The sequence below is a fragment of the Sander lucioperca genome, chromosome 4 (assembly GCF_008315115.2).
Source record: "Sander lucioperca isolate FBNREF2018 chromosome 4, SLUC_FBN_1.2, whole genome shotgun sequence".
Lineage (NCBI taxonomy): Eukaryota > Metazoa > Chordata > Actinopteri > Perciformes > Percidae > Sander > Sander lucioperca.
Genome location: NC_050176.1, coordinates 38,387 through 51,620, shown reverse-complemented (window position 1 = coordinate 51,620; position 13,234 = coordinate 38,387). Strand labels below are relative to the sequence as shown.

At 40.4% G+C, this 13,234-nt stretch overlaps 1 protein-coding gene across 1 annotated transcript in view; it reads left to right on the top strand.

Annotated features, from left to right (window-relative positions):
- The window catches only part of LOC116039968 (B-cell receptor CD22-like), a 28,921-nt gene that overhangs the window by 9,276 nt on the left and 6,411 nt on the right, over nt 1–13,234 (top strand). Inside the window, exons 2-8 of the mRNA XM_036000431.1 lie at nt 6,778–7,137; nt 7,311–7,508; nt 7,653–7,898; nt 8,042–8,185; nt 10,831–11,181; nt 11,310–11,522; nt 12,741–13,004. Coding sequence (XP_035856324.1) covers nt 6,778–7,137; nt 7,311–7,508; nt 7,653–7,898; nt 8,042–8,185; nt 10,831–11,181; nt 11,310–11,522; nt 12,741–13,004 — 1,776 coding nt within the window. The remainder of the gene's footprint in view (nt 1–6,777; nt 7,138–7,310; nt 7,509–7,652; nt 7,899–8,041; nt 8,186–10,830; nt 11,182–11,309; nt 11,523–12,740; nt 13,005–13,234) is intronic.

The following is a 13,234-nucleotide window of genomic DNA, read 5'->3' as shown; positions in this document are numbered from 1 at the left end:
GGCCCAGCCAGGTTTCGGTGAGGCAGAATAAATCAATGTGGTTATCTGATATCAATTCGTTTACCAATAATGCTTTCGATGACAGAGATCTAATATTTAATAGTCCACATTTGATTTTCCTATTCTGTTCTATCGTTGCAGTGGTTGTTTTAATTCCAATTAGGTTGTTTAGTATAGCACCTCTTTTGTTAGCGTTTGGTTTAAACGGTCTCAGTCGGGGGACAGACACGGTGGTTATGGGATTATGAATGGGTGATTGCTCTGAAGGGAGCACAGAGGGGCGTGTAGCGCTGTATCTCTGATTATTGACTTTGGGAGAGTGTGTCTGGTCAGTGTGCTTGTGGGAGTGTTTACGGGATGTAAACAGTCAATCAGAGGTCTGGGTATGCAGGGCGTGGTGCAAATTTCCACGTAGCATCTGGCTTCCGCGTGTATTGGGATGAATCCCATCCCTGCTGAACAGGGAGCCACGTTCCCAAAACAGATTGAAGTTGTCAATAAAACCTATCCTGTGAATACTGCATGTGAGCTGGAGCCAGGTGTTAAGGGAGAGTAGTCTGCTAAAGAGGCCTGATCCGCGACCTAGAGATGGAAGTGGGCCCGAAATAAAAACCGACTTCCCAGTGCTTTTTAAAGCCTCAATGAGAGTGGTAAAGTCTCGCCTTGTGCGCTCACACTCCTGAATCCGAGTGGACATGTCGTTATGTCCACAATGGACCACGATGCGTTTGATAGAGGTCGGAAATGAGGGTATCAGGTCCATAACTTTAGCCAGGATGTCTGCAACTTTGGCTCCGGGAAAACAGTGTGTGACAGCATTATGAAACCGTAGGTCTCTAGTGATGGAGTCCCCAATAATTACTGTGGTTAGGGGGAAGAGCGGACGAGGAGTGGGGGGGTGTGGGTAGCCGGTGACGGGAGCAAAACAGTCAGTGTCGGTTTCAGATGGGCAGGGAAAAGAAGAGGAAGAATGCTTACCGTTCGGTTGTGGAGATTGTTTTTGAGGAACGTTGTCATTTGGCCGATCCAGGCAGTGTAGGCCACCGGACCGTCTGACTACCGCATCCCTCAGAAGCTTTCGCCGCGCGGTAGCAATCGTCTTCCGTGACGACGGCTGGTCAGTCTGCTTTGAAGCGGGGCGAGCCCGGTGAGCCGCACTGGCCACCACCGGCTCCGACTCCGACAAAGCATTGAAGCGGTTGGAGAGGCTGAGGGCAGGAGGCGATGGAGCCCTACCCGAGGCTCTCTTTCGGCCGCAAACCACCTCAGTCCAGGGTGGCTTGATAACCGGTGTCGAGCAGGACGATATTTGTTGATAACGTGTTGTCTACGTGTTGTCTGCATGTGAGAAATCATGTGTATTTGAACTGTTTGGCTTTCCATAGGACAGAGCCTATGCGTAGCCTACTGTACATCCTCTGATGACGAAATGTAGCCTACATCACACAGAACCTCCCGTACTCTCGGATGCCGAAAGTATAATTTCTAGTAAGTACCCAAGAAATTGATTTTACTTAACCATAACAGGAAATTATAATATGTTCCGAAACATGTTAATTAAATCGTGACTTTAGAGTGTCACTGTCAGTTAAACAGGCAACATGTTGTTTTTTGTTTGTCAATGTCTGCACTAAATTAGTATGGGAATAATTGGGAAATATTCAGAATAGATTTTATAGTGCAATAGTTGAGACAGGAGTATTTGTGTCATTTACACTTTTTTATTAAACTTTGTTGTTCTCCAACTGTCATAATTTTACCTCTCCTGTCTCCGTCTGACCCATCTCTTGCCTACACATTAGCAAACAGAATTATCCTTTAAGAACTGTTTTTACACCCACAGAAACATGAATTGCTTTGGAAATTGTCAGGGTATGAGCAGGCTTGGACCCAAAATGCAGAGGGTTAGACGAGGAGGCAGCATGAAGGTTTTGAAGGTTTATTTAAATTAAAACGGCTACAACCAAAGGTGTCCTGAAGCAGGCACGTAAAAAAAACTTGGAAAAAGGAATATCTAAACAACAATCCTATACACTCATAAACCAGAACACTAGAAATTACCAAAACTCTAGGAATCAAACTGCAAAGGGAGAGACACAGGGATTAACACAGGAAATGACACACGAACGACAAAGATCGAATCAGACAACAGGCAAAGAAAGCACAGAGACACATGCCTTTGGTGCGGGAGATCCGGGTTCGATTCCCACTGAGATACATCAACCAATGTGTCCCTGAGCAAGACACTTAACCCCTAGTTGCTCCAGAGGTGTGCGACCTTTGATATATAGCAATTGTAAGTCGCTTTGGATAAAAGCGTCAGCTAAATGACATGTAATGTAATGTAAATATATAAATATACAAGGTAATGAGGGTAGTAATGAGGGACAGGTAACAAGAGGGCTGATAAACAGGTGAAACACATCAGGGCAGACAAAGGTGGGAAAACACACAAGGCAGGAAGTAAAATGAGACATGACACAGGAGAAACAGAGACTACAACATAAAAGAGGAACTGATGCATGAAAACATACACAAAAATAGTACTGACAAAAAAACGGAGAACAATACTGCAAAACAGGAAACGGTGAACAAATGACAGAGAAACAAGCAAAACAGGGAATGAATTAACAAAATAAAACATGAAAAATCACAACTGAAAACTACAACCATGACAGAAAAAGCAATGATTAGGAATAAAGATATTTTCAAAATCTTGGTGACTTTTCACTTTAAAGCTATAGTGCATAGTTTCTGTCTCCCCCATGAGGAATTCTAAGTAATGCCAACAACACTGTTGGAGTGTCCCCATGATACAAGCCTTACGTGATCGCGCACGCGCCCCCACCGCTCCCCACGCAGTTGCTAGTAGCCACGGAGGACATGGAGGATTAGAAAAACATGATGGACTCTTCAGAAGAGGTAATTATCTTCACTCGAATTTCTGTGCGCAAAAGTCACCGGACGACACAATCTTCTGAATATAGCCATACTGAGAAATACAGAGAGAGTTGTGTGGAGCTGATAGTCTTGATTAGCTTTGTAGCAACTCATTTGGCCATCTTCTCATCTTCTTCATCTATATCATTCATAACAGACGTTCATTAATATCAAAAGGTTACGCACTAAAGCTTTAATATCAAAAAGTGCATGAATGTGCAAGTGACGTATATATGTTTGTGCAAGTTAAGTATATATGTATGTGCAAATGAAGTATATATATATGTATGCACAAGTGAAGTATATAGCGAAAGTGAAGTATTTATGTATATATATGTATGCACAAGTGAAGAATATAAGTATGCACAAGTGAAGTATATAAGTATGCACAAGTGAAGGATATAAGTATGCACAAGTGAAGTATATATGTATATATATGTATGCACAAGTGAAGAATATAAGTATGCACAAGTGAAGTATATAAGTATGAACAAGTGAAGTATATATGTATATGCAAGTGGTTAGTACCAGTATATATGTATATGCAAGTGAAGTATTCAATTTTGGCCTAGGTGGCTTCTCATACCCAGGCCTTCATTTCCATAAACAATATTTTAAGAACTTAATGCATCGTTTGCAAAACAACAGTAAGAATAATTTGTTCATTTCAACTGGGAGATTTACAGACATATGCCTGCTTCCAGTCTGCATACTAATGATGTAAAGAGGAAGGAAGCTAGGTGGGTTTTTAACAGCTTGATATCTATTTAACACTACTGTACCATCCACAGAAGACACACACTGTCTTCAAAGACCACATCATCCCTTCTTTAATGTAGACATGTTTACTGTGAGTTACTGACACACAGTATTTCTCATGTATGTGATCTAGCTGCTGATTTAACAGAGACCAGAGGAGCAGCTATGAGTTTAACAGCAGCAGCGAGTGGATTTGTTGTCTTCCTTCTCTCTGTACAAGGTACTGTAGTACACATCTACATTTACAGTATATTGTAAGGCATTTAGCAGCTTTTATTATTGATACTACAACACAGCTTTCATGAGCTGAAATTGATTTTGAATCCTGACAAAACAAATGTCATGATGTTCACAAACTCAAAGAAAGAGCCACTGAACCTTCCATCATTTTTACGTTTCAGGGCAATGTGACTGAGTCTGTATCTTCATATAAATACCTAAGATTCTTAATTGACGATTCTCTCTCTTTTAAGCCTCAAATTCAGCAACTTGTGAAGAAGTTGAAGCTGAGGCTGGGTTTTTATTTCAGAAATAAGTCTTGCTTTTCTTTTGATGCAAAAAGGAAACTTGTTGCTGCTACTTTTATGTCTGTGTTTGACTATGGTGCTGTTTTCTATATCATCTTCCTAATGCCTTCACTTCTTAGATACTGTATACCATGGAGCATTGAGCTTCATAACTAATCTTAAGGCCCTAACTCACCATTGATCCCTGCATGCTAGGGTTGGTTGGCCTGCTTTGTCCATCCGTAAACTTAATCACTGGCTTGACCTTTATATTTACATATGTATATTAATGTTTCATGTAAACTACTTTGAATTGCATTTTGATTAAATGTGATATAGAAATAAAGTTGCCTTTCCCTACAATCTGCAGCCTGTCAGTCAGTCCCCAGGGCAGTAAGAACCCTGTTGTACCTGTCTGTCTGTCTGTATCTGCACCACGGCCGCTTTCAGCTCACCGTTATTTTATTTTGCAGCAAACGCGTGCGGGAAGTGGCAAAGCTTTAAAACTGTGATGACAATAAAATTATATCTCATTTACCAGTATACATACTGACGGGTCTCAGCACACACACTCAGGCTTGCACATACATAAATGTAGATGTTTATCTACTGAGAAGTGTTATATGTTCTGATTTTGACTAAACACAATCACTGGCATCTGGCATTTTCAAACTTATATCAACTGTATATTCTTCCAGTAAGAGCACCAAACTGACAGTGAGTCACTCAGTGTGTCTCTATCAGATTGAGGATGTGAGAGTAATTTCTAAAGATGGAATGGACAACATTTCACTGCAGCTCACATGAGTGCAAAAATTGGTGAGTGAGTGAATGAGTGCAGCTAAAATTGGAAAGCTCTGGGTGTTCTCTCGTTGGTGTCATCCTTACACTTCGCTAACTGAACCTCACTTTATTTTTGAGACACACAGGAATATTTTTAATTTTGTCAGCAGGCCTTGTGAGCAACCCAAAAAGGATTGTACATACTTTAAGCTTTTTTTGCTATCGTTTTTTGGAGTTTGCTGTGCAGTAGGCCCTGTGTTGGGATGTAGTTTGTACACAATGTCATGGAGGGGCGAGTGAGTTTTTAAAAGGGGACAGAGGTAGAGTGGTCTGCAGAATACAGAGCCTGTGTAACATAGTATCTTTAGACTCTACGTGGACCGTGAAACCCCCCCCCAGCACCCCCTGCAGAAAATATCTTCCCGCGCCTCTGTGTACGTGTGGAGTTTAAAAAAATGTAACCACACTTGCAACCGCTTTACCGACACTGCCGTGACTCAAAGAAACTGCCGAGGCATCGTAGCTTCGCTCCGTCCTCACCTCTGCGTGTGTGTGTGTGTGTGTGTGTGTGTGTGTGTGTGTGACGGAGCACCACTGTCTGTCAACATGCAGAGAGGACAGAAATGCTTGCGCGTACTGCGCATGTGTGGGGACACGATCAAAGAGTTCCCAATGTATAGATTGATACTGTGAGGTCTGAGTGTTTTTTCAAATGTTAAGAGTCTTCTCTGACAAGAAGGTTATGTTGTTGGCTTGATTTGTTTGTCTGTTGGTTTGTTTGTTGGTCTGTCTTTTAGCAGGATTACAGAAAAAAACACTTCACTTAAAATAAACGGTTGGGTTTAGAAAAAGCACATTGGGGAAGGCTTTATTAAAAAAAATAAAAGAAACGGATGATAAACTGCACACGCAGGACACAATCCCTGTTCTCCCGGGTGAAAATCCTGTGTTTTACCCATCCACCACGCCAACCAACCTCCCTCCATGGACCTCCGTCCTTTCATACTACACGCTACGGTGATAAGTCACATGTGATGTAGGCTAATGGAGGCCAAACGGCATTGATGATCACGCTAAACAACGATTATGCGTCTTGATAACACGCAAAAATGGCATACGAATTGGCATGTCATACCATAGTAAGATCAGTCTGACCTGAGTGACCACAGACAGAAAAGCAACTGAGCAAAGCAGATTCTTTTATTTCCACACACTTCACCCTTCTAATATTAATCTTCTGCCTTTTTATTTTGTTCACAGGTTCAATACATTGCTGTTCCTTCACTGCACCCTCTGTATGATGTCCTGCCTCAGTGCACCTAGAGATTAACTGCAGAGCAGAGAACATGTGTTCAGCTGTGACTGTTCCTTAGCATTATAAATTCTCATGTAAAATGATTTGCATATTTCAACATTCCTCTATTTATTTTGGCATAAACAAAAAATAACATTAATACTTGAGTTATATACACATTTTTAAAAACAGACATTACAAAGACCCCAACAAAGAAGTACAAATATAAGAAAAAACTGTGTGATACAGTATTAAGCTCAGTTCTATTAAAGCAGTCTGAGTTTAGTAAAGTTTATCCACGCTTGCCAACCCAGAAACAAGTTGGTACTATCAGATTATCTTTGTCTAACACTGATTTAAAGTGGGACAGCATGAGAGCAGAAGTAGTTTTGGGAAATGTAGCTTCACACACTGAAGAGCCTTCACTACATGTAAGTCTGTCTCCTGATGTAGTTCTGAGTCTGATTGTGCTTCCTGATGTTCTCTGTGTTACAGTGATACAGGGTCAGGATGGCTGGGGGGTAACTTACACCTCTACTCAGATCTGTGCTCTAAAAGGATCAACAGTGGAAATACCCTGCAGCTACACATACCCATCCTGGTGGAAAGGCAGTGTTACTAGAGTTGAGAAAACATTATGGTTTAATAAAATGAATAATTATGAACCTGTAGATCTGACAACAGACTCAGAATATTCAGGTCGTGTGCAGTACAGTTATAAAAACAAGGACTGCACTCTGAGAATCTCAGACCTGAGAGAGAGAGACTCAGCTGTGTACAAGTTCATGTTCACAACAAACCAAGAAGGTGGAAGATATACCAGTTCACCTGGAGTCACTTTGTCTGTCACAGCAGGTAACATTTCTATTCATATGTTAATTATTTCCAAATGTTCGAGATCTAAAAACAATAATATAAATGTGTTGTGTGTTTATTTGCAGTTGTTAGTTGACAGTTGAATAAAACAGTTGTTGTATGTTGACAGTTTTGTCTAACATAACATTCATGTTCCTTCTTTACACATCCAGGTCTCCAGGTGATATCACATTCTAACAGGCTGGAGTGTCAGAGCAGTTGTCGTCTACCTAATAATCCTTCCTATGTCTGGTACAAGAATGGACAGGAAATTCAGGCACAAACATCTTATTATTTAAACTATGTGTATTATTCAGACAGCTATTCCTGTGCTCTTCAAGGATATAAGGACTTCCCCTCTCCTTCAGTGTGTGAGTTTACTCAACATTCTTCCAACACAACACCATTTATTGGAGCCTTATAACTTCATGTAGTGTAGTTTTAATATGGAAATTCCTATTGTGATTCCTCACAGACTCTGGTTTACAAATGGTCAAAATGGTTTTATCTTTCAGGTGTCCAAGGTGAATCCTGCAACAGAGTGACGTACACTGACAGAAGCATCTGTGCCTCCGAAGGCTCTTCAGTGGACATTTCTTGCACTTACAGCAGTTATGAAGATCAAGTTGAATCAAAACTCTGGTTCCGTCGTGAGCGTAATCATCGAGGACAGAATCCTTCCCAGCCTGAAGACCTTAGTACAGACTCCCAGTATACAGGTCGTGTTCATGTAGAAACAGAGAGAGGACGCTCCACTCTGTGTTTGCAAAATAACAGTATCGTTTTTTCATTTCAAGCTGAAGATTTACAGCCATACATCTTTTGCTTGATATATGTTAAATACCAATGTACCAACCCCAGAACAAACACTCTGTCTTCAAAGACTACATCCTCCTTTTTTAATGTAGACATGTTTACTGTGAGTTACTGACACACAGTATTTCTCATGTATGTGATCTAGCTGCTGATTTAACAGAGACCAGAGGAGCAGCTATGAGTTTAACAGCAGCAGCGAGTGGATTTGTTGTCTTCCTTCTCTCTGTACAAGGTACTGTAGTACACATCTACATTTACAGTATATTGTAAGGCATTTAGCAGCTTTTATTATTGATACTACAACACAGCTTTCATGAGCTGAAATTGATTTTGAATCCTGACAAAACAAATGTCATGATGTTCACAAACTCAAAGAAAGAGCCACTGAACCTTCCATCTTTATTTACGTTTCAGGGCAATGTGACTGAGTCTGTATCTTCATATAAATACCTAAGATTCTTAATTGACGATTCTCTCTCTTTTAAGCCTCAAATTCAGCAACTTGTGAAGAAGTTGAAGCTGAGGCTGGGTTTTTATTTCAGAAATAAGTCTTGCTTTTCTTTTGATGCAAAAAGGAAACTTGTTGCTGCTACTTTTATGTCTGTGTTTGACTATGGTGCTGTTTTCTATATCATCTTCCTAATGCCTTCACTTCTTAGATACTGTATACCATGGAGCATTGAGCTTCATAACTAATCTTAAGGCCCTATCTCACCATTGATCCCTGTATGCTAGGGTTGGTTGGCCTGCTTTGTCCATCCGTAAACTTAATCACTGGCTTGACCTTTATATTTACATATGTATATTAATGTTTTATGTAAACTACTTTGAATTGCATTTTGCTTAAATGTGCTATAGAAATAAAGTTGCCTTTCCCTACAATCTGCAGCCTGTCAGTCAGTCCCCAGGGCAGTAAGAACCCTGTTGTACCTGTCTGTCTGTCTGTATCTGCACCACGGCCGCTTTCAGCTCACCAATATTTTATTTTGCAGCAAACTCTGTACGTGTGGAGTTTAAAAAATGTAACCACACTAACAACAGCTTTACCGGCACTGCCGTGACTCAAAGAAACTGCCGAGGCATCGTAGCTTCGCTCCGTCCTCACCTCTGCGTGTGTGTGTGTGTGTGTGTGTGTGTGTGTGTGTGTGTGTGTGTGTGACGGAGCACCACTGTCTGTCAACATGCAGAGAGGACAGAAATGCTTGCGCGTACTGCGCATGTGTGGGGACACGTTCAGAGAGTTCCCAATGTATAGATTGATACTGTGAGGTCTGAGTGTTTTTTCAAATGTTAAGAGTCTTCTCTGACAAGAAGGTTATGTTGTTGGCTTGATTTGTTTGTCTGTTGGTTTGTTTGTTGGTCTCTTTTAGCAGGATTACAGAAAAAACCCTCAATCTCATTAACATTGCAGTCAGGGCATTTGTGCTACATTCATGTAAAAATGACAAAAAAAATTCACACTGCATTAGCATTGTGAAATAGGGCATGGCTTGGTGGAGGTCTGTGCTCTCAGAGTTGTCCTTCTAGTTTCCTGTGTTTTCATCCCATTTTAAATGTAGGACATCTCTGCACACAGTTTATCCAACGGAGCCACCTAAACAAGCCAACATTATTAAAAGTACTTTTTCTAATCAACATCATTATCAACATTGTGTCCCTACCCTAAATGTTACCAGTCTGCTTGTTTATGTGTGTTACACATCCGTGTTTGGTTAACAATAACAGGCATGTGTGAGTTTCTCACACCTCAGTGTTCTGCATTTCTCTACAGTTTCCGTTCTACAGCAGCCTGACCACCGACAAAAAAGCAACCAAGCAAAGTAGATTCTTTTTTTATGTGTGTGTATCTGAGATCTCTGTCCAGAAGAGAGCAGTCCCAGGAACAGCTAACGTTAAAATACTCTCAGGTCTCTAAGAGAGGACCAGAACTTTGAGGAATATATACACATGTATCTGCACTGTATATTAGTATCTTGCTATTTCTCCCTCTGAGACTAATCTGTGTGTGTTATCTACATGTCACACTATTTGCCCTCCCCTCAGTGTTCTGCATTTCTCTACAGTTTCCATTCACACTCTGCAGCAGCCTGAGTGACCACAGACAGAAAAGCAACCGAGCAAAGCAGATTCTTTTATTTCCGCACACTTCACCCTTCTAATATTAATCTTCTGCTTTTTATTTTGTTCACAGGTTCAATACATTGCTGTTCCTTCACTCCACCCTCTGTATGATGTCCTGCCTCAGTGCACCTAGAGATTAACTGCAGAGCAGAGATCATGTGTTCAGCTGTGACTGTTCCTTAGCATTATAAATTCTCATATAAAACTGAATGATATGCATATTTCTCCATTCCTCTGTTGACTTTAGCATAAACCAGAATTAACATTATTACTTGATTCATATATCCATTTTTAAAAACAGACATAGGAAGTTTCCAAAAAATAACTACAAATATAGACCATTTCACAGATATAAACATAAACATCCTGAATCGCCCCAAGTTGATTACCTGTTGCAGTGACATCAGCTGACAGGAAGTTAACAAGGGGCCAGTCTGTTGCCTAGCAATGGAATTCCATTGAAAAGGTCTATAAGAAAACAATCTGTGTGATACAGAATAAGTCTTAAGCTCAGTTCTAGTTAAGATAAAACTGTAGTAAAACAGTCTAAAGTTGGTCCACGCTCCCCGACCCAAAAACAAGTTGGTACTATCAGATTATCTTTGTCTAACACTGACTTAAAGTGGGACGGCAGGAGAGCAGAAGTAGTTTTGTGAAATGTAGCTTCACACACTGAAGCACCTTCACTACATGTAAGTCTGTCTCCTGATGTAGTTCTGAGTCTGATTGTGCTTCCTGATGTTCTCTGTGTTACAGTGATACAGGGTCAGGATGACTGGGGGGTAACTTACACCTCTACTCAGATCTGTGCCTTACAAGGATCAACTGTGGAAATGCCGTGCACCTACAGATACCCATCCACAATGAGTCATCAAACTACTGAGCTGGTAAAAAGATTATGGTTTACTAAAGGGAGTAATAAAGCACCTGTGGATCTGAAAACAGATTCAGACTACACAGGTCGTGTGGAGTATTTCTTTGATAACGACGACTGCACTCTGAGAATCTCAGACCTGAGAGAGAGAGACTCTGCTGAGTACAAGTTCAGGTTCATAACAAACCATGATGGTTTCACTGGTTCACCTGGAGTCACTTTGTCTGTTACAGGTAATATTTTCATTGGAATATTTTGTCCAATTGTTTTTTCTTATGAATCTTTTGTCTGTCTGTTTGCATGCATGTACTGAAATGGTTTAGTTTGAAATGACATTTCTAATCTATCTTGACATTTCCAGACCTCCAGGTGCAGGTGACAAGATCATGGACCCAGGGAGAGCTGAGGTGTCACAGCAGCTGTAATGTACCTGATAATCCTTCATATGTCTGGTTCAATAATGGACAGAAAATGGATGGAGAAACATCATCTTCTCTCAGAGTCTCTGTTGAAGATAACAACAGCTATTCCTGTGCTGTTACAGGATATGAAGATTACCGCTCTCCTCCAGTGTGTGAGTTTACTCCAGTGTCACTAATAAAAGAGCAAACTTAGAAAACTATAGATTTCAATGTGAGAAACTCAAGACATTGAGTCATCAACTCATTCAATTTTTGTATTAACAAGAACCTGATTTCAACGTGTACATTTTCTCCTCACCGGATGACTCACTGTATTATTCATGATATGATATTCTGTATAGTGACAGTTGAGAATGAGCTGAGGAGGAGGACATCTAGATCCATCTCTATTGATGTGAAATGTGAGTATAACTCCTAATTTAAAAAGCCACATTCAGCTGATGACTGCCCTTTAAGGCTTGCTTTGCTGACCACATCTGCTGTTTCTGTAGTTATAGTCTTGGTTGGCAGCAGGATTAACCCTGTGGTTTAGGGCTGTCAAAATATTCATCATCCAGTCACAAACCCATGTTTTATTATCATATTCATAGTTATAAGTATGTGTTATTTGTTTCTGTATTCATTGCTTGTTTTTAATGTTTAATGTGTTCATTTATACACCAACAACCAAGGCAAATTCCTTGTAAGTACTACTTACTTGGCAATTAATTATTTTCAGATTTTGATATTTTAAAGTCAATTTATTTTAATACATCTCTTTCAAAGCTTCCCTCTGGTGAGATAGTGGAGGGAGTTCAGTCAATCTGACCTGTAGCTGGTAAATCTAAAATCTTCCTTGTAAAATTAATCTGTAAAGAGTTCACATTTCAGATGAAGTCTGCAATCTGGTCAGAAAATAGGTTCTTAGAGGACATGAGGATAACTCATTCACAGTGTGTTTACTCTGTGTCTCTAAAAGTGTCCAACATTTGCTCTAGGTAAATTTACATCATATCACACATTACACATTAAAATGAACGTAAGCTGAAATATAACATTAAGAATGAGATTGTAGTAATAAAGCCACTTAAAGAGGCTGAGGTCAAAGCCACTAGACCATCACCTGATGTTCCTCCGTACTCTGCCCACTGACGTTGTGAGATTATGGTTTGGCTCCCAGGTTCAGGAGTCAATAGGTGGAGATGGACATCACAGCTGTAAAATTAGAGTTCATGTTTCAAAATTCAACGGACGATGAGAGAAACAGGCTCCACTAACCCACCTTACTGTATGTCTAATGTGTATTTCTATAATTATCAGCTATCCAACCTGTATTAGAAATTTAAATGGTCATATTGTGTTAACAAAACACAGATGTTTTTCTCTTCTAGATGGTCCAAAGCTTCCCTCTGTGTCAGTGAGTCCCTCTGCTGAGATAGTGGAGGGCAGTTCAGTGACTCTGACCTGTAGCAGTGATGCTAACCCAGCAGCTAAATACACCTGGTACAAGAAGAATCTATACTTCAGACCTCCCCGTGAAGGACCACAGCTCGTCTTCAGCTCCATCCAGTCCTCTGACTCTGGACAGTATTACTGTACAGCTGAGAACGAGCTGGGGACAAAGAAGTCTCAATACAAATCTATTGATGTGAAATGTGAGTGAAACGGCTCATTTAATAACAGCAAATTGATTGACACAAACACACACACACACACACACACACACACAGACACACAGACACACAGACACACACACACACACACACACACACACACACACACATTCACACACACTGTATAACTGGAGATGTTAGCGATTCATCTGAAGGATTCAGTCATGTAACAGTTAATCTGTCTGTCTATTAAGAGTTCACAAATAGGAACC